Source organism: Sorex araneus, chromosome 2, assembly GCF_027595985.1.
Source record: "Sorex araneus isolate mSorAra2 chromosome 2, mSorAra2.pri, whole genome shotgun sequence".
Taxonomy (NCBI): Eukaryota; Metazoa; Chordata; class Mammalia; order Eulipotyphla; family Soricidae; genus Sorex; species Sorex araneus.
The window spans coordinates 7,960,154-7,981,038 of NC_073303.1; the positions used below are offsets into that span (position 1 = coordinate 7,960,154).

The following is a 20,885-nucleotide window of genomic DNA, read 5'->3' on the forward strand; positions in this document are numbered from 1 at the left end:
TGCCTAAAAGGCATCGTTTGATAATTTGTTTTCCATTGCTGAGAACGAAGAGCCTATGAGGCAGCAGAGGCCACGTGGGTTTGGATTTCTGGTATTTTAGTAATTAAGTCCAGAAAAATTTCTGCCAGAAGTTGCATCACTGCAAGCTTGTACCTCAGTTTAGTGGGCCTTATAAGAGGGCAGTCGCCACGCCACTGGTGAAAGGAAAGGCCGAGAGAGAAAAACCTTTCCCCTCCTGGGGTGGCATGGGGCCTTAGCTCAGTTCACAGTCTAGAGGCATTTCTGCAAGAAGCCGCTGGGTGCCGAAAGTAGTTAGTGGGCCTCTGGCATCATGGGCGTTCAGTAACGGGGGAGCCATTCGTGTGCAGCCACTCGGGGTCACATCTGGGAGGAGAGCGGTGCTGGTAACGCCCCCTATTCTGAGATGTCCCTCACACCCCGTCAGTGCAAGCTCGTACCTCTCTTTAGTGTACTGTTTGGATTTTTTACTTAATTCACAAAGGCACTGCCTGGTCTGAAACACTGGCAGCTCATGGATAAGTAACCAAAGGACTCACTGTCAGACTGACGCTCTTCTCTTTATGCAGTGAGAGAGACAGTCACATCTTTCCCTCAAATGACATCAAACAAACAGAGCAATCCCTCCTTAGCCCTGGTCATCTGGCTCACTGTAGCCCTGTACTGGCCTAAATACACAGTGCCTTGGAAATTAAAGTCCTAAGAGAAAGGAGAGGACAAAGCAAAATATGCAAGAGAGTATAGGGGATACAATGCTTGCCTTGCATGTGACTGAACTTGTTATGAGTTTGATCTCTGACATTGCAGATGGTCTCCCAGGCATTTCCAGGAGAGATCTCTGAACACAAAACCAGGGAAAGTCTTGAACACTTGACCAGTTACGGGCCCTCAGCATATACATATATTTATATGTGTGTGTGTGTATTTATACATATGCATGTGTGTATATACTGTATGTATATACACAGACATATAATGCAAAATACCTTGCTTTTCCTAACTCAGTCTCATTATCTTTCATACTTCAGTGTTTCCATCCATTGCAGTTTTATGAATGATCCAAAAAGTCAGCATTGTTCTATGATAGAGAATTAGCTATGAGGAAATTAGATCAAACTTCTGCTCCCACTTGGATTTACGAAGTACCCTTTTTTTTTTAATGTTTTTGGGTCACACCCTGCGATGCACAGGGGTTAACTCCTGGCTCTGCACTCAGGAATAACTCCTGGTGGTGCTCAAGGGACCAAATTAAACTCGAGTCGGCTGCATGCAAGGCAAACACCCTACTCGCTGTGCTATTGCTCCAGCTCCTACAAAGTACTCTTTATGCTGGGTTACCAAGGTGGAGATTTTCCTTTTTCCTTATTCATCAGTGGGAGGCAAGAATAAAGGACAATAGTGATAAGCCTGGAGATAAGGCTGGACAGCTTGAGAGAAGGAGGCCTTTGGGAAGGTGTAGATGTGGGAACCAGCTGTTGCATTGTAGAAGGATACAAGCCCAGCATCACAGTCTAGAACAATCCCTACAACCTCAGGCTGGACCCTCAGAGGAAGGGAAGTTGGGGGAGAAGTAAGGGCTAAATAGCCCTTGTTTTCACACAGTCCGATGGCCCAGAATCCAGATTGAGGTGCCTGTGCCGTGGCAACGTCCCTTGACACATTTTCCAGACAAACACCTACAACCCACTGAGAACCTTTGCCCACATCCACTTCAAAGTAATGTTTTCCTGAGATGAAGCTCTCAAAGCCCAGGACACAGGGTAAGACACGGAATCTCCTTGGAGTGTCAGGCTTCCTCTGGGGGCATCCACGGATCACTTGTCTTTGATCCTTAGACAGAATTAATTCATGATGAGCTGTGTCTGGATCCAGAGTTACACTGACTGGGGGGAAAAAGATAGAAGTACTTTTTTGATTCTCAGTCTTTAAAAAGAAGAAGCAGCAGCAGATCTTCAAACCCCACTTTTGTTTCTTATTAGCTATAAGACATTCTCTGAGTCTCAGTTTGCTAAACATAGTAATGTCCATGTGTGTCACAGGGAATGGTGGAGAAGGCTGCATGAACTAAAGAGGAATACTTGTTAAAATTCCTGGTACGTGGGCAAATATCCACAATGTGAGTGATATCACGATCACGATCACCATCACTATCACCATCACCATCACCATCACCATCACCATCAACTCTGACTTACAGAAAATGAGACCGGAACTTACCAGAATTTCTAAGGGGCCTGTCTTTTCCAAAAGTCCATTTCCCTGAGGTACTAAGGAGTCTCCAGCCCTTCCTACTGTGAGATTCAGTGTGAGGGTCCCATAGGGTGGTGCTGCTTGGACCCTGGGGTGTGAGGGTTTAGCTGGGTTACTAGGGTACCATTAAGAGCCATATGAAGCATTATTGGGGGCCTTCAGGTCTATACCCAGAAATCCATAGAGTGCTAGGTTCAATCCCCGATACCTCAAAAACAAACAAGCAAACAAACAAACAAAAAATAAAACAAAACTGCAATAAGTGAAGACTAATGAAACAAAGCCAAATTGTACAACCACCCAAAATCCTCACAGAAAATTTGGGATAAATTTTTATGTAAATAATCTTTCTTAGGTTAATGGACTGAACTCTTCTGTCAAAATGTACAGAAGGGCTAAATTAAGAAGCATAACTTAACATTCTGTGACTTATAGGAATCACACATGAATTTTCATGATTAAACACAAGCTCGTAGTAAAAGGCTGGAAAACAATCATCCAGGCAAATTGTCACCTAGTAAAAGCTGGGATGATTATATTCTGTCAGACAAAATTGAGTTCATACTCAAGAAGAAAATGAGAGGGGTGAACATTATATATGATATTACATATTGACCAAGCAATCAATACATAAAGAGGACTTAACTCTAATCAACATACATGCACCAAATGAAGTTGCAACTCAGTTTTGAAAGCAATTACTAATAGGTTCAAGGAGTAGCATTCACACAATGGTAGTAAGAGACCCTAATACTCCCACTCTCATCACTAGCTAGATCAATCAGACAGAAAATCAATAGGAAAACAACTGCCTTAAGTGAGGAGTTGGAAGAGTTGGATTTAATACAAATATGCAGGATTCCGCACCTCCAAGACACTCAATACACATTCTTCTCAGTGCACATGGAACATTCTCCAGATAGACCACATGCTGGGGCATAAGACAGGTTATCATAGTTATGAAAATAGAAATCACATCAAGCTCCTTTTAGATCACAGTGCTATGAAATTAGGAATTAAATTAAAAAATAATAAGTGAATAAAAACTGTGAGGGACCAGGGAGATGACCCAAAGGACTAGTGTATTTTCCTGGCATGAAGGAGCCCTGGGTGTGATCCCTGGTACCACAAGGACTCCTGAGCACCAAAGAGTTTTGCAACTCCAATTACTGAAATATAATAACTAATAGTTACCTCCAAATAACTATTTGAAAGCTAAACAACTGAACAGCCATCAGGTAAAAGGAGAAATTAAAAGATACCTGACAACAGATGAGAATAAAGGCATGAGCTCTGGGAACATATGGGGCACGGTAAAAGCAATATTAAAAGGAAAATTCATAGCATGCAAAGCTATGCCAGGAAACATAAAAGACTTACATAATTAATCTAACCTTGTATTTTAAGAAATTAGAAATATAGGGGCCTGGAGATAATAATAAACATCATATCCCAGACAGTTATTTAAACACTAGACAGAATGACATGCATTTAATATGTGACATGGGGCTGCAGCTATAGTACAGTAGATAGGGTGCTTGCCTTGCATGAAGCTGACCCAGGTTTGATCCCGGGCACCCCATATGTTCCCCCAAGCATACCAGGAGTGATCCCTGAGAGCACAGCCAGGAGTAAGCCCTGAGTACTGCCAAATGTGCCGCCAAAGCAAAACAAACAAAAATATGACAAACCAGTAATGTGGCAACTGTTTATGTTTTCATTTTGCACAAGGGAAACTGAGGAGATGAACAGCTTGAGGTGAACAGAACTAAAAAGCAGAGAGCAGGAATTTGTAGTCTTCACAGATATGCCAGGAACATACTATCAGGAAGAATGTGAAAGATCCATTGAATATAAACAGCCACTGGCTGTGGGCCTGACCCAGCTGGTGAACCTCCTTGTAGCTAAACATTTCCCTCCAAACTCACAGAGTAGGGCTCCTTCAGTCTACTCACCTTGATAGCGCCTTAGCATCTTTGTCACATCAAAGTAAAGCTCAGAGACATTGCACACAGTATGCAGCTCCAAAGAGAGGAGATTCTGTGTTTCCACGTTCACATCTGAACTTCTAGAATAAGCAGAAGTCAGAGATGCCTTCAGGGGCTCCTTCCATCCATGTCTCTATGCCCATGCCCTTCCCCTGCCCACACGGCTTCCTGGGCACTCACCTGCTCAAGGTGTCTTTAATATCCTGTAGAGAAACAAAGACCGGAGTGAGTGTTTGAACATCAGGATTCCATGATTCCATGGGGCTTGGCATGTGGGACTGTTCTCTAGAAACATTCCCTCGAAGCAAGTCTAAAGATGGAGCCTAGCTGTGGATACTGATGGATCCCATTCGGGTGATTCTCACCCATCCCTGATCCTATCACATGGCAACGTACATATTAACCTCTAAAGTTGACTAAACTATGTTTAGTTTCTTGCTGAATCTTGTGGAGGCCTTTGGTGTCTCCAACCACATCAGCTTATGGAAGCATCTTGGGCATGTGAGACAGGAGCACGCCCAGGGCACTTCTAGTTTTCAGTGACATGATCTTCATCAGAGCAGCCATACTGAAGATCACGTGTCATAACGTCTCAGTACTGACTCCCTGCGGGCCCGAGACAGAGCTATTACATGGTGGCAACAGGCCGCACAGGATGCTGGGACAGTCACACTACCATCACAACATATCCGAACAGGATAATCCCCATTTCATAATGGTAACAGAAATAAACAGCTCTGGCATTTATCTTAAAGGGTTGGATACTTTCTGCGCTGAAACAGGCACCAGATAACTACTGGAGCTTTCCAGTCGAAGCAGGGGAAATGTTCTTAGTCATTTCGCCTCACAAACAGGCATCTGGAACAGCCCTTCAGAAGATAGTTTGACAATCAGAGTTCTGTGTCACAAAACAGAGTCATACAAATGGTGGCAAAATGTATCGCAAGGTTCCATAGGTCCAAATTATCCCGCCCAGGCGGGGTATAATTTTAAATTCACTTGCAAATATTTTACACACTTGTGGAAGCACCCCTACCCAGTGTGTTCCTAAAAGAGGTAGGGTTGGAGAGAGGGTAGGAGTTAAGGTGCTTGTTTAACAAGTCCCTGAGCACCGCTGGGTGTGGGCTTTAAAAAAAAAGAAATGCAAATAAAAACTAAAAGAGCACCACTTTAAATTCCCCACACTCCTCTGCAGGGAGCGCAGGCCTTGCCAATCTTGCCATGTCCCTCACCCGTGTCCTTTCAACAACGCAGGAACAGAAACTCCTGCCTTTGCTCCAAGCGGTCTCAGTCTCACCTTCAGCAAGTTCTGTGCTGAGTCCTGGCATTTCCTCTCTAATTCCAGGATGTGATTCTTGAATTCTTGGCTCTGCTTTTCCAGGGCTGCTTTATTGTCTTGCAGTCTGCTCAGAGTCAGCTCTTTTTCTTTCTCCAGCCTCCAGAGATAAGACTCTTCCTCCTCATGCAGGAAGTTATGGAGTGTCTTAAAATCCGATTGGATTTCTTGTCTCCTAAGTTCTACCTTCTCCTACAAGGGAAGAATGTGCTCAAAAAGTAAAAACAAGCTAAGCGTTCATGGATTGATAGATAAACCATACGCACATAAAAATCATGGAAATAGATTCACAGTAATAAGAAAGCAAATTTTGATACTGCTGCAACATGGAAGAATCTTGGGCCATTTTGCTAGGTAAAACCAGAAACAAAAGACTATATATATATATATATATATACACACATATATACACATATATTACATACATATATACTTGCCAGATTTATAGACAGAAAAGGGAACAATGTCTATCAGGATTGGGGAGAAGGAAGTGAGGAATTATCGTGTGGTTGGAATAGTTTCATTTTGGGACGATGAGAATATTGCAGATGTATAGTGATGATGCCTGCAGTGCAATGTGAAAATACTGATTGTCACTGAGTGGTCCACTGAAAAGGCTTAGCACTGTTGCACTGTCATCCAGTTGTTCATCGATTTGCTTGAGCGAGCACCAGTAACGTCTCCATTGTGAGAGTTGTTACTGGTTTTTTTGTTTTTTTTTTTTTGCTTATTTTGGGTCACATCCGGCAATGCACAGGGGTCACTCCTGGCTCTGCGCTCAGGAATTACCCCTGGCGATGCTCAGGGGACCATATGGGATGCTGGGAATCAAACCCGGGTTGGCTGCGTGCAAGGCAACCGCCTTACCCGCTGGGCTATCGCTCCAGCCCCAGAGAGTTGTTACTGTTTTTTGTTTTTTTTTTTTTCACATCAAATACGTCATGGGTAGCTTGCCAAGCTCTGCCTTGCGGGCAGGATACTCTCAGTAGCTTGCCGGGCTCTCGGAGAGGGATGGAGGAATTGAACCTGGGTTAGCCACATGCAAAACAAATGCCCTATCCACTGTGCTATTGCTCCAGTGAAAAGGCTTAAAATGGGAAATATGATGTTATGCTTATTTACACACATACACATGCACAAAGATATACTCACGATGGGTTCCTCAACTAGTGTGCATAAGTTTTCTATCAGCTATTTTGGTTTGGTGGTGGTGGTGGTTGGGGGTGCATACATGGAGGTGCTCAGAGCTTACTCCTGGCTCTGTGCTGAGGGATCACTCCTAGCAGGCTTGGGGGATCATATGGGATGCTGGGGATTGAACCTGGGTTGGCCGTGTGCAAGGCAAGCACCCTACCCACTGTACTGTGGCTCTGGCTCCCATTCCTATCAGTTATTTGAGTCTGAAGAATGTCCCAAGTTGCCTGCAGTAGGGTCATTCCAAGGAGGCAGACACTGAGCAGCAGAAAACCTTGTCACAATTGGATATAATCACTGGCTTGAATTCCTTCTTCTCTAGTCTAGTCTTCTAATCAGGAGAAAAGTGTCACAGGAGTGTTAGATAATTTCAGATGGAACCTGGCCAAGGTAAATACACTATCAGTTATAAAGATAAACATGAAAGGCTTTTTTGTTTTATTTTTGAGGCCACACCTGTCAATTTTCAGGGGTTACTTCTGGCTCCACACTTAGCAATTACTCCTGGCTGTACTCGGGGGACCATATGTGGTACAGGTCATTGAACCCAGGTCAGCTGTGTGCAAGGCAAGAACCCTATCCATTGTCCTATGATTCCAGTCCCTAAATATGATTTTTTTAATTGGATTTAAAGCTCTTTTTTGTTTGAAGGCAAGTTATTGTAATTACTGTTCGTGGCCCGCGTCGCCAGCAAAGAGTGAGACGACACGGGTTGAGGATCCTTCTGCAGCAATTTTATTCCATTAACTTCATGAGGAGAAAGAACCACAACCTGGGTAATGGCAGTCCTTATATAGCCTGGTTGCCCCGCCTCTAAGGTGGTGCTCATCTTCTATTGGCTCTCGCCCATCACCCCATAGGGTGGTGCTCATTCTATTGGCTCTCGCCAATCACCCCATAGGGTGGCGCTCATTCTATTGGCTCTCGCCGATCACCCCATATGAGGTGGCGCTCTATTGGCTCTCGCCACGCATGCGCAATGCGGTCGTTGCGCATGCGCAATGTGGTTGTCGCGCATGCGCAATGTGGTTGTTGCGCATGCGCGATCATGCGCATGCGCACATGCGCAATGTGCTCTGGCTCCCTACAATTACCATAGCTAGAACTGAACTTTGAAACCACCAGGATGGGGTAAGACCATGATTATCAGCAGGAAGAAGTCTGGATTGTAAATTCTTAGAAATATTTATCCACCAGCTCTTAGGTACATTTCATCATCTTTATGTAATTAATTGACAGAAACCAATCACTTGGGAAGAATAGAATTGCAATTTCCATTTTAGCTTTCTCAAATCATACAATATTCCAATGTCTATGAAATTATAGGAAAGGAATAACTGATTTTCTTTGAATCAGAAGACAGGAGCCACTTTAACTTTTGTGTTGATGGGGGTTTCCCCCGTGTGATTTTTAAAATTAAAGTCCTCCCCATCCCAGGCCACAAAATGAGAAAAACTGTCCTTTTGAGAGATCAAGTTTGAAATCTGCAAAGAATGAGGACAGAGGCTGGACAACACTTCTCAAAGCTCATTGCCCATGGGATAAAAACGTGTAGACACTGGATTTTATCAATAAGGACATAAGGAATGTGTCATTATACATGGGGAGTCATGGGAATAGAGCCCGCAGTTGTGGGTGTGTATGTTCTTGCAGCATTCTCATCCTCCTTATTGACTTCAGGAGCTTGAATCATACAAATCCCACCTGCGATGATTCTGTTACTCGATTCTCACAAAAGTTGGCTTCTGAAGCTAATAGCTTAAGAGCCGAGCCCTGTTCTATGGCAAATGTGCCAAAGTGATGTGGTTGACACTTTGGAAGGTACTTTGATGTGTTTAGAATTTGAAGCCTAGTCAAGGATCATTACAAAGTAAGGCGGTACCCCTGTTCTTCCCATGAGGGATTAGGTATCCTAACCAATTGCTAGTGAAAGGCTGAAGTATTTGGGAATAAATTCTCCAGACACAGTCAAAGCAAATACCACTTTCTACTTTGCATTTTAACTGTTGGGGCCATTTTGCTGACATTTAAAGCCATCATAATGCTTTCTCCAACCCTCCTGGGACATGCATCCTAAGATGGAGAACAGCATGAGCACAATAAATGTTAAACTCTTTTTTTGTGTGTGTGTTGGGTTTTGAGATAGACATGTTATTGTTTCTTTATTATTTTTTATTAGTTTATTTTTAATTAGAGAGTCATCGTGAGGGTACAGTTACAGATCCATACATCTTTGTGCTCATGTTTCCCCCATACAAAGTTCGATAACCCATCTCTTCACCAGTGCCCATTCTCCACCACCAGTAAACCCAACATCCCTCCCCCCCAGTCCCGTCTCCCCCCTAAACGTTAAACTCTTACCTCCCACTCAGTTATTTGCTCTTTCGTGAACAGTGCGTAACTCCAACACAGGTGGTCTGCGTCCTTCAATTTTTTCACAGCTTTTTGAAGCTTTTCCTACAGGGAAAAATCATGTTAACATTTTTTTTTTAAGTCTCACCGCTCTTCAGACATCTAATAGAATCCCAGCCTCTGAGACAGAATCACCCTGAGTATCTGCGGGGCCTTCCCAGGCTGAGAGGAAGCACGATGAAGCTGTCAGTGATGTAACACTTCCGAGTGCCTTGGATCCGGAGAAATTGGTCGGAGTTTAAACATAATTTTTGTAGTGTAGAAAACAAGCCTTAGGAAGGAGTAAGTCACTTGTCCAAGGGGACAATATTTTCCTCAAGTCTAGTTAGGACAGACAATAAATGAAGCATCTAGACTCTGCCCACGCCTTCGTCGCAACACAACAAAGGCAGCCTTCACGCCAGTCTTTGAATAAGCTTTGAATAAACCTAAGGATTATTTCCAAACCTCTATTCACCTTTATATTTTCTAGTCATTTATTTAAAATCTTCTGAAATTCCCTGTTTCTTAATCAAACTCTTCTTTTTCCATTTCATATGGGAATAATCTGAAATTTACAACTTGGTATCTTTCTACCGGAATGATTTTCTCAGGTCACTACTATCCTCTGTCCACAGTGAAAAATCCCTTGTAGCCAACCCTCTCAGCTATGACTTTTCACTATGAGATGATACCAAAGATCAAGGCCCAAATTCCATCACTACGAATAACCTGCCTTTCCCTTCTCATGTACCTGGGCCTGAACCTGGGGTCAGCCAAGTTCCTTTACCTGTGCCCCACATGTGAATCTTGTGTCTGGACACCCTACCTAGTCTCCATCCCTTGGGGTCACTCACCACCGTCCTATCAAGGGAACTGTAAGCATTTTTCCTTTGGGGGTTTGTTTATAGGACCAGATGCATTGTGACATCACTGTGTTTTCAAATGTGATTACATGTCATGTACATTATAATTTCTCAAATTGGTACATGGTAAGAAACAAGAAAATATGGAGATGTGGGTTTCTGAATACTGCATTCTACACTTCATCATAGCAAATGTGGAAAGATAATCTTAGGGAAGATTGGGATGCAGTCGGGACCTGAACTGAGTAAGTATTGGATTTTGGTTTTCAGAAAGTTGACATGATCAAGTCATATTGAAGGCTCATACCTCGGTTTCAGGCTAACTATATATTACTTAGGCATAAAGCGGAGAAGTTGAGAACGGGAGAGAAAATAGGGATTAGGTCACTGTTGCTGCCTGCAGCCAATCAGGTTCTATCCCCAGCACTACACCACCAGGAGTGACCCCTGAGCACTGTGCCAAGAGCAAGAGCAACCCCTCAGCACTGCTGATTAGTTTCTAAATCCAAAAAAAATAGAAATCAATAAAGCTGAAGATAGAAGAGATAAAAATCTTCCCATTTGGGACATCATGTGAGTGTGTCATGCTAAGAAAAATAATTCAAAATGAAAAAGATTTTTCTAGTAATTTTTGGTAATTCATAAATAACAGATAATTTTATTCATAGGTGGGATGTAAAGGAACAAAGTTAGGGAAAAGATAGAATGAATTCTTGACTCTAGACTACCGGTCTGGGGTTGGTCAAGCTGGACGACTTAGTTGAGGCAAAAGAGTGCAGGTGAAGGGACTTCAGCACGTTGGTGGTTGATGCCTGGGACATCTGGTTTTGGTTTTTATTTTTTTGGAGTGGGATGGAAACCAGGACTCACACAGAGAGTGCTCTACCGCTGTGCTATATCCCCCATAACTTACTTTTGAAGAGTGAGAAAAGCACTTCCGAAACATATACAAAAAAAATTAAGTTACCCCAGGGCTGGAGCGATAGCACAGCGGGCAGGGTGCTTGCCTTGCATGCAGCTGACCCGGGTTTGATTCGTCCGTCCCTGTCGGAGAGCCCAGCAAGCTACCGAGAGTATCCCGCCTGCACGTCAGAACCTGGCAAGCTCCCCGTGGCGTATTCGACATGCCAAAAACAGTAACAACAAGTCTCACAATGGAGACGTTACTGGTGCCCGCTCGAGCAAATCAATGAACAATGAGACGACAGTACTACACTGCTATCCCAATTAAAAAAATTAACAAATAAATAAAACAGGGCTGGAGGAAGAGGACAGGGCTTAAGGCATTTTCCTTGCACGTAGCCAAATCCTAGGTTGATCCCCAGCATCCCTATCTGGTCCCTGAGTCCAACCAGAAGTGATCTGTGAGCACAGAGCCAGGAATAAGCTCTGAGCACTGTCAGGTATGCTCCCCCACTTAAATACATAAAATGAATTAATTAAATAGGTTTTAGTTGGGGGCCAGAGAGATAGGACAGAGTAATTACCTTGTACACGGCTAACATGGGTTCGATCCCTGGCACCCCGATGGTCCCCCAAGCCTCGCCAGAAGTGATCCCTGAGCAAAGAGCCAGAAGTAACCCCTGAGCACTTCAGAGTGTGGCCAAACAATTTACAACACACATGTAGAGAACAGGGTTCAGGAGCACATGGGCTGTACGTGTGAAGTCCTCTGACCTCACACACTCACCTTATAGTTTTTTTTTGCTTTTTTGGGTCACACCCGGCAATGCACAGAGGTTACTCCTGGCTCTGCACTCAGGAATCACCCCTGGCGGTGCTCAGGGGACTATATGGGATGCTGGGAATCGAACCCCGGGTCGGCCGCGTGCAAGGCAAACGCCCTACCTGCTGTGCTATCGCTCCGGCCCCTCACCTTATAGTTTTGACACACGTCTTCCACAAGAGCTGTGCTGTGTCCTTTGTGCGGTGGCGACCGCTCACAGCGCCAGCAGATGAGCTGTTGGTCGTCTTCACAGAACAGGTGGAGCCGCTCTCCGTGCTCCGCACACAGCTTCTCACGCTCCATCTGCTTGATGGTTTCGATGAGGTTTTGCAGCTGCTTGTTGGGCCGGAGGCTCTCCCTTTTAAACGGCGCCTGACACTGGGGACAGTGGAGGTTCCACGGCAGTCCCAGGAGTGTCCTCTCTATCTTGGCTGCTATGCACAGGTGGCAGAAGCTGTGTCCACAGTCGATGCTCACAGGCTCAGTCATCAGCTTCCGGCAGAGGGAGCAGGTGGCCTCCTCCCTCATGGCAGACATGCCTGAGGCCATGCTTTTCCTGCGATGTTTCAACACTGATCGAGACGCACAGATGAAGCCGCTGAAATTCTCCGGAGTGTTGGAAATACAGCTCACCCGGACCTCTGCCGGTCTTGCTATGTTCTCTCTGGGAAATGAGACGCAGTAGAATAGGGAGGGCATCAGGTGTCACTAGTACCCCTACTACTTTTTGTAAAATTTAGAGACAACTGCAGAATTAGGGGGCCGGAGCGATAGCACAGCGGGGAGGGCGTTTGCCTTGCACGCGGCCGACCAGGGTTCGATCCCCGGCATCCCATATGGTCCCCCAAGCACCGCCAGGAGTAATTCCTGAGTGCAAATCCAGGAGTAACTCCTGAGCATCGCTGGGTGTGACCCAAAAAGAAAAAAAACAAAACAAAACCAGAATTAGCAATGTATGAAGGACTCCTTGAAAAAAATCACATCTGAATGGCCGAGATCTTTCATGTCTGATCTCCGACCCACTCCCACTGTGAAAGCCCCCCAGGTTACAGGAAACTACAGTCTGCTTGGGGCTCCCTCAGGGATGAACCAGCCAACCGGCTGCGGGGACGGGCTGGTCCTGCGAGCACAGCTCCCGGAGAATCGGGAGGTGACTCCGGCTTCTCCCGAGGTTCAGGGTGACCGGAAGCCAGGATGTTGGCGGCTCCAGGATATAGTATGGTGCGAAGCCAAAGGGGCAGGTCTGGTCTGTGGGACACTGGCTGCTGGTCCCCAGAGTCCACCAGGGAGGAACTCACAGGCAGAGACAGGGGAGCAGGGCGGGAGCTCGACTCCGTCCCGCCCTTGGAAGCGGGCCACGGGCTCCAACCTCTCACTGTGGTGAGTTTATGGGGAGGGGAGTAGAGGAAGGACAACGGTTAACAACAAACATTCTCTTCAACAGTGCTGAGATGAAAAAGGATTCAACTGAAGTTACTAGAAAGCCAGTTTCTCACTAATCATGGGACTCTGAGACAGAATCTGCTGTAGGAACTTTCACCGAAGGCCAGTTACATCCTCTGGGGGGCGCTGTGGCCTCAGGAGAAGCCCCTGCCCTCCTCTGAGCCCTCAGGGTGGCTGTGGGACCTTCACGGGCCTCAGATCCCTGAGCCTAAAGGAGACAAGGAGTCTCCTGAAAGTGAAAGCAAATGGGAATGGGAGAACAAGAAAGCAAAGTCCAGACCCTGCCCAGATGTTACACACACACACACACACACACACACACACACACACACACACACACACACACACACACACACACACACACACACACACAGAGCAGAGTCCGCCCTGGACTGTCAGTACCTTCTCCACACAGCAGACAGCACAAGCTTGTTCCCTGATGTCTCTGTAGCTGCGATTCTCTCAGGCCTGACAAGGAAGTTCACTCCCACTGGACTAAACCCAGAAAGGAAACCACTGTGGGGGGCGGAGCCCTGTAGGTTGGGGCAGGAAATGAGGGAAGTTGCCAGTGTGTTTCCTGCTGAGCTTGCCTCAAGTTAGGGGGCAGGTCCTTGAAGACCCTCTTGAGCAGTAAGAGGGACAAGTCATAACCGGGAACTGTTCTGTGTCCTCAGGCCGAGGCTAAGCAGGAGCCACAGCTCAGCTCCCAGACTCCGACTTCAGACCTTGGCACCTTTGCCACGAAGGCCCAGGGGAACCCAGGAGTCTTCCTGGTCAGCTTGTCTTGGCTCTTCTAGGTCCCTGATTGTTCGAAGCAGCCCAGGAGGATGTGGGGAAACGGGTGTGCCCAGGACAGGGCTCCTGGGCATCAGGCACAGCCCACCCCAGCCCCTCCTCCTGTCTCTGCTCTGTCTCCTTCCTCCTCGCTGTCCCTCTGCAGGACTCAGTGCTCAGGACAGCGCGGGAACCACTAATGGCCAGAGGGATTGTTGTCAGCTGGGGGCCACCACTCTGTGATGTGGGGAAAGGCTGTGGGTCTGCTGTGGAGCCTTTGGTGGCTCAGCTACAGTTGGGGGGCACACCCCGAAGCACTCTGAGAGGACTCTGGTGGTGCTCAGGGGAACCATGTGTAGAGCCAGGGATTGGATTGGCGTCAGCCACATATGGGCTCAGAGCCTTAACCCTGTACTCTCTCGCTTTGGTCTTTATTCTTTGTTTTAAAAAGTCTTCATGGTGTTTCCCTAGTGCTCGAGCCAGAGAACACTCTCACCAACAGTGAATGCAGATTCCCCTGTCACCACAGCCCACCAAGTGTTCCCTATGTGACACTCTCACTGGTGGGAGATGGTATAGTATGGTTGTTTTGATTTGTATTTTGATGAAAGGTCTTGATAAAAGGTGACAAAGAACACTTTTTTTCTAAGTGTGCTGGCTGACCAGCACTGAGGGAAATGTCTGTTCATCTTCTCTCCCCATTTTTGATGGGATCATTATTTGTTGTTGAGCTTTGTGAGTTCTTTGTCTATCTGGCTCTGTACTCAGGGATCACTCCTGGTGGGCTCAGGGGATTATATGGTGTGCTGGACACCAAATTTGGGTTAGGGGACCAGGACAGTAGTACAGTGGTAGGGCGCTTGCCTTGCACAAGGTCAACCAAGGTTCGATCCCATCATCCCATATGATTCCCTGATCCCTACCAGAGTAAGGCCTTTGAAAAATAAACAAAAACCTGTGTTGTCAGCATGCAAGACATGGGTTTGCATGTTTTTTTCTTATAAAGTTCTACCAGTCAGTGCCTATCTTAGATATTAACCCCTAATATTTTTATATTCCATGTGCTGTCCCCGTATTCTGGTCACAGGTACCTCTGAAGTGCAGAAGCTTCTTACTTTAATTGATTTATCTTTGTTTCCACATGCTTGGTTGTAAAAAATAAAAGTGCTCTCGAGCGGGAGGGGGTGAAGTGATGTGTGTGTTGTGTTCGAGGGCTCTCGGGGCAGCGCTCTCTCTCTCTCTCTCTCTCTCTCTCTCTCACGGCTTGTGTTTGGTGCTCTCGAGCTGCTCTGTATGGACTGGATCAGGATGACTCCTCCTTGTGCTCTGCTTCTGTGTGTGCCGCTGTGCTCTCTTCTGTCTGTCTCTCTATCTCTGTCTCTGTTTCTGTAGTCTCTCCTCTGGTCTCTTCTGACCTCTCTCTCTGTCTCTGCTTCTGTGTCTTCTCTCTCGCTTCTGTCTTCTCTGCTGTTTCTTCTCCTGTGTCTTCTCCCTGCTCCTGTGTCTTCTCCTTGCTTCTGGCTTGCCTCTCTCTTCTACTTCTCTTACAGTTTTAGTTTATATAGCAATCACGTAGGGTGGTGACACAAAGGTGGGTTGATCATTAATAAATCAACAAAGAGGGGTAAGACCATTCCTCCAGGAGATTAACAAAAATCTCATCTAAGGAGATTACTCCAGATTACTAGGAGATCTGCTCAAGGGTGGGATCCAAACAAGGGTGTATCGCTTTCTTTCTTCTTCAGCTAGTCATCCTGTTGCTCATCGATTTGTTTGAGCAGGCACCAGTAACGTCTCTCATTGAGAGACTTTTTGTTTTTGGCCTATCCAATATGCACGGGTAGCTTGCCAGGCTCTGCTGCACAGGCTCCATACGCTCGGTACCTTGCCAGTCTCTCTGAGAGGGGTGGAGGAATCGAACTTGGGTCGGCCGCATGAAAGGCAAACGCCCAACCGCTGTACTATCGCTCCAGCCCCTTCAGCTAGTAATCCACTTAAATCACTGTTACAGTCATCCCGTTGCTCATCGATTTGCTCGAGTGGGCACCAGTAATGTCTCCATCTTGAGACTTGTTGTTACTGTTTTTGGCATATCAAATACGCCATGGGTAGCTTGCCAGGCTCTGCCGTGTGGGCAAGATACTCTCGGTAGCTGCCTGGGTCTCTGAGAGGGATGGAGAGTAATCCACTTAAATCGTTGTAGTAAATATACTTCAAATATTTCTAGCAATGTCATTCTGTATGAGCACAGTAAGAGATATACTTAAAGTTTGGTTCTTCCTGAGGACATCTCATATATTCCAGACCACAGTCCTCAGGTCAGGTTAGTCTTTCTAACCCTAGTCAGGTCCCAATCTCGTCATTACTTTTGGATCATGACAGCATTTGTCTATGACCCTGTTCTCAATTTATAGTTGAGTATTGTGGCTCTTTGGCCTGGCCCATTTCGATGCCAGGGTAGCTCACAGCTTGCCCTGGGTCCATTCCATCCCTCGTCGTGACCCTGCTTCTGTGGTGTTAGGAACTAAGGGCAACTGAGTTGAGAAAGCAGATGCCCAGGAGTAAATAGTATTGGAGTCAATCAGCTCCCAAGTTACAAAGCATAATATTAACTATCTTCCTGTGTCCATACAGAAAGGACATTGCTTGAAGGTAAACTTAAGTTCCCTGTGGCAAGGCTAAAAGGACAAACCCAATGTTATCCTACAAATGGTGTTTCATCCTTTAAAATGTCTTTAGCTTCAGTGTCATGGAGAGTTCTGCCTCTGTTTTCCTCCATGTGCCTTATGGATTCAGGTCCAATATTGAGGTCTTCAATTCTTTTTGATTTGACTTTTGTACATGGTGTTAAAACAAGGTCTGTCACTGTCACTGTCATTGTCATCCTGTTGCTCATCGATTTGCTCGAGTGGGCACCAGTAACGTCTCCATTGTGACACTTGTTGTTACTGTTTTTGGCATATCAAATACTCAACGGGTAGCTTACCAGGCTCTGCCGTGCGGGTGAGATACTCTCAGTAGCTTGCTGAGCTCTCCGAGAGGGGCAGAGGAATCGAACCCAGTTCGGCTGTGTGCAAGGCAAATGCACTACCCTCTGTGCTATCGCTCCAGCCCCACAACAAGGTCTATCATATTTTTTCTCATGTAGCTGCTGAGTTTTCCCAGCATGACTTGTTGAAGAGGCTTTCCTTGCTCCACTTAATATTTCTCAGTCCTTTATCAAAGATCAAATGACCATATATGTGAGGTATGTATCAGGATATTCAACTTAATTCCATTAATCTGAAGGCCTGTAGTTATTCCAATACCATGCTGTTATAATTACTACCTCTTTGTAATATATTTTGAAATTGGGGATGGTGATGCCTCCCTTCTTCTTTTTCCCATAACTTGCTTTACCTATTCATGAGGTTAATTTTTCCACATGAATTTCAGGACTGTTTTCTTTGAAAATTCCCTGGGTATCCTATAAGTCCAGAATGCATAAAATATGTACAATGCTTTGGGGAGTATTGCCATTTTGGTGATGCTAATCCTCCCAATCCATGAGCAGAGGAAGTGTCTCTATTTTCTCATGTCATATTATATTTTTGAAGAAGTGTTTTGTAGGTTTCTTTGCATAAATCTTTCAGCTCTGTAGTTTAGGTGATTCTGAGGGACTTGATTTTCTGAGGAACAGTTGTGGACAGGATTGTTTTTTAATTATCTTTCTTCTGATTCATTATTTGTATATAGGAAAGCCATGTCTTTTTATATATTAATTTTGTAACCTGATATTTTACAAATTTATTGTTTCTAGGAGTTTAATTTAATTTAATTTTTGGCTTATAACATCCAGAGCTTTATTTAACATCTTAGCTTTAAAAATATACATATATTGAGTGACCATGAGACTTAGTGATGTTTGGAGAAAGAGCTGTACGGGAGAAACGCCACCAGATGGCGAACTGGAGCACTCCAAGTAGCAGTCTTGCCTGCAAGGTCACTTATTGGTTTGGTTAATTTATTTTATTTATTTATTTTTTTGCATTTTGGGTCACAGGCAGCAGTGCCCAGGAGATCACTCCTGTTGGTGTTTAGTGGGCAATATGGGATGCTGGGCATCAAACCTTCATGACCATGTATAAGGTAACCCTTTTCGTGACCCTTGATGACCCTTTTCATGCTTTTCCTGATATAGTCGCAGCTTTCCTTATTCCCTCCCACTGAGTTCATATGGAACCAAACAAGCAGAGAGACCCTGAGTCTCCTGAGCTCCTGTCATCCTGCTCACTGGCCTGTCAGGTTGTCTTGGAACTTAAAGATCTGAAATCATGGAGAGGGAAGGAGAGGAGACAGTCTGCAAAACATGCAATGCAGTAACAGTATCTTACTTTATTCCACAATAGTGCAGGCTCATTTTCTTTTTTAAAAAAATCAATTAATTAATTATTTTGCCACACAGCAGAGCCTGGCAAGCTTCCCGTGGCATATTCAATGTGCCAAAAACAGTAATAATACGGCCTGAAAGAACCTCCAATACAGCAGTGTTGGGAATGATGAATATGGAGAGGCTGCTAAAATCTCAGGGCTGGGACAAAATGAGACATTATTGACGCCCGCTTGAGTAAATTGATGAACAATAGGATGACAGTGAATTTTTTTTTTAACTTTTATGAATTATGGTGATACACATTTACAGACTTACAGGCTTTCATGATTGCGTTTCAGTCAAACAATGTTCAAGTACCCATCCCTCAACCAGTTCCCATTCTCCAACGCCAATAGTCCCAGTATTCCTCACACCCCCCCCCCCCCCACCCTTCCCTCCTCCTGCCTCTGTGGCAGGCACAATCCCTCTTACAGTCTCTATCTTTTTGGGTGTTATGGTTTTCATCCAGAGACTATAAAACCAAGCTCCCGGAAGAAAGAGACGCAGAGAGTCTCTTGCCCCTGTGCCTGGCTGTCTTCCCTGGGGCTCCTCGGAGGGGATGGGCTTTAGTTTCCCTCCCCGCCCCGATCAGAGTTCCCGTGGTGGAAGACCTCAAGAACCTAGCCACAGCCATGCTCAAGGCCCCTCTCCACACGTCTGGACGAGCCTCACACATGAAGGAACCGGCAGAGGAACCCAGGTGTGTGGGCCCCAGGGCTGAGACCTCCAAGTCTGCTTGGATCCAGACTGGGCCTCTTCTGTCCAGATTTCCCATTTTCCAGTAGCTAGGCGGTCACACCCAGGCACTGGTGCCCTGTAATCTCATCAACAGCCAACATCCAGAGACTAGAAAACCAAGCTCCCGCATGCACGCAGTGGCCACGCGACATCTTATAGCCTAGTTCTCCCTCTGGGAGAGCCTAACAAGCTACAGAGAGTTTCCTGCCCACATGGGAAAGCCTCGAAAGCTTCCCATGGCATATTCATATGCCAAAAACAGTAACAATGATAGGTCTCATTCCCATGACCCTGAAAGAGCCCTTAAGCGGCACCATCGGAAATGATAAGTAAGGAGAGGCTTCTAGAATCTCAGGGCTAGGACGAATGGAGATGTTACTGAGATGGCTTGAGAAATTTGACAGTCAACGGGAAGATGATGATGATGATAATGGTTTTCAGTACAGGTAACAAGCAGCCATCATGTTTGGTCCATAGTCTACTTTCAACATACACCTACTATGCCGAACAATCCCTCCAACCATCATTTATTTAGTGGTCCTCTCTCCATCTTAGCTACTTTACCCCAGTGCATGAGATTGGGCTATCACGCCATGGGGCAGTCCTTCTGGCCCTTATTTTAACTGTCATTAGGTGTTAGTCTCCTATTATGTTACTTTATATTGCAAAAATGAGTGCAGTCCTTTTATGTCTGTCCCTCTCTTTATGACTCATTTCACTTAGCATGATATTCTCCATGTTGATCCACTTACGTGCAAATTTCATGACTTCATTGTTTTCTAACAACTGCGTAGTATTTCATTGTGTAGATTTATTAAAGTTTCTTTAACCAGTTGTCTGTTCTCGAGCACTCGTTTTTTTCCCAGATTCTAGCTCTTGTAAATAGTGCTGCAATAAACATACAAATGCATATGTTATTTCTGTTGTACTTTTTTGCATCTCTGAGATATATTTTCATAAGTGGTATTGCTGAGTCAAATGGGAGCTCAATTTCTAGTTTTTTGAGAAACTTCAATATTGTTTCCCAAAAAGGCTGAACTAGTCGTCATTCACCAGCAGTGAAGGAGAGTGCCTTTCTTCCCGCATCCACACCGACACCGGTTGTTTTTGTTCTTTTGGATATATGCCAGTCTCTGTGGTGTGAGATGATATCTCATAGTAGTTTTGGTCTGCATCTCCCTGATGATCAGTGATGAAGGGCATTTATTCATGTGTCTTTTGGCCATTGAGACTTTTTCTTTGAGAAAGTTTCTGTTCATTTCATCGCCCCATTTTCTGATGGGATTGGATGTTTTCTTCTTGCAGAGTTCAAGCAGTTAATATCCATTTGTTTATCTCTGTTTCCACTTGTTTGGTCAATAGCGTTTTGTCCTTGAAGATATTTTAACTTGAATGTTGTGGAGGGTTTTGTTTTGCCCACCTTTTTTTTTTTTAATGTACCTTATGGATTCTGGTCTGATGTTGAGGTCTTTAATCCATTTTGATCTGACTTTTGTGCATAGTGTTAGGTAGAGGTCTGAGTCCATTTTTTTGCATGTAGCTGTCCAGTTATGCCAGCACCATTTGATGAAGAGATGTTCCTTGCTCTACTTTGCATCTCTTGCTCCCTTGTCAAAGATTATATGCTCATATATTTGAGGGTATGCGTAAGGATGTTCAACCCTATTTCACTGGTATGCAGGTCTGTTTTTGTTTTAATACCATAACGTTTTAATTATTACCACTAATTAGTACAGTTTGAAGTTGGGAA

At 45.0% G+C, this 20,885-nt stretch overlaps 1 protein-coding gene across 1 annotated transcript; it reads right to left on the reverse strand.

Annotated features, from left to right (window-relative positions):
• Nucleotides 1-42: 42 nt before the first annotated feature.
• On the reverse strand, nt 43-13,661 carry LOC101558029 (E3 ubiquitin-protein ligase TRIM38-like). The gene is made up of 7 exons (XM_055129600.1): nt 13,615-13,661; nt 11,920-12,433; nt 9,148-9,243; nt 5,554-5,784; nt 4,437-4,459; nt 4,224-4,336; nt 43-1,901 (listed from the first exon to the last, which is right to left on the reverse strand). Exons 2-7 carry the CDS (start codon nt 12,316-12,318, stop codon nt 1,381-1,383), a joined length of 1,383 nt encoding a protein of 460 aa, XP_054985575.1. The 5' UTR covers nt 12,319-12,433; nt 13,615-13,661; the 3' UTR covers nt 43-1,380.
• Between the last annotated feature and the right edge of the window lie 7,224 nt (nt 13,662-20,885).

What these genes read in the sequence shown, in the direction of transcription:
- LOC101558029 (XM_055129600.1), bottom strand. Translation starts at nt 12,318, where the DNA reads ATGGCCTCAGGCATGTCTGCCATGAGGGAGGAGGCCACCTGCTCCCTC. An exon ending in CAGCACAGAACTTGCTGAAG is followed by an intron (nt 4,460 to 5,553) that starts GTGAGACTGAGA and finishes GTTTCTCTACAG; the next exon opens with GATATTAAAGACACCTTGAG. An exon ending in ATTAAAGACACCTTGAGCAG is followed by an intron (nt 4,337 to 4,436) that starts GTGAGTGCCCAG and finishes TGCTTATTCTAG; the next exon opens with AAGTTCAGATGTGAACGTGG.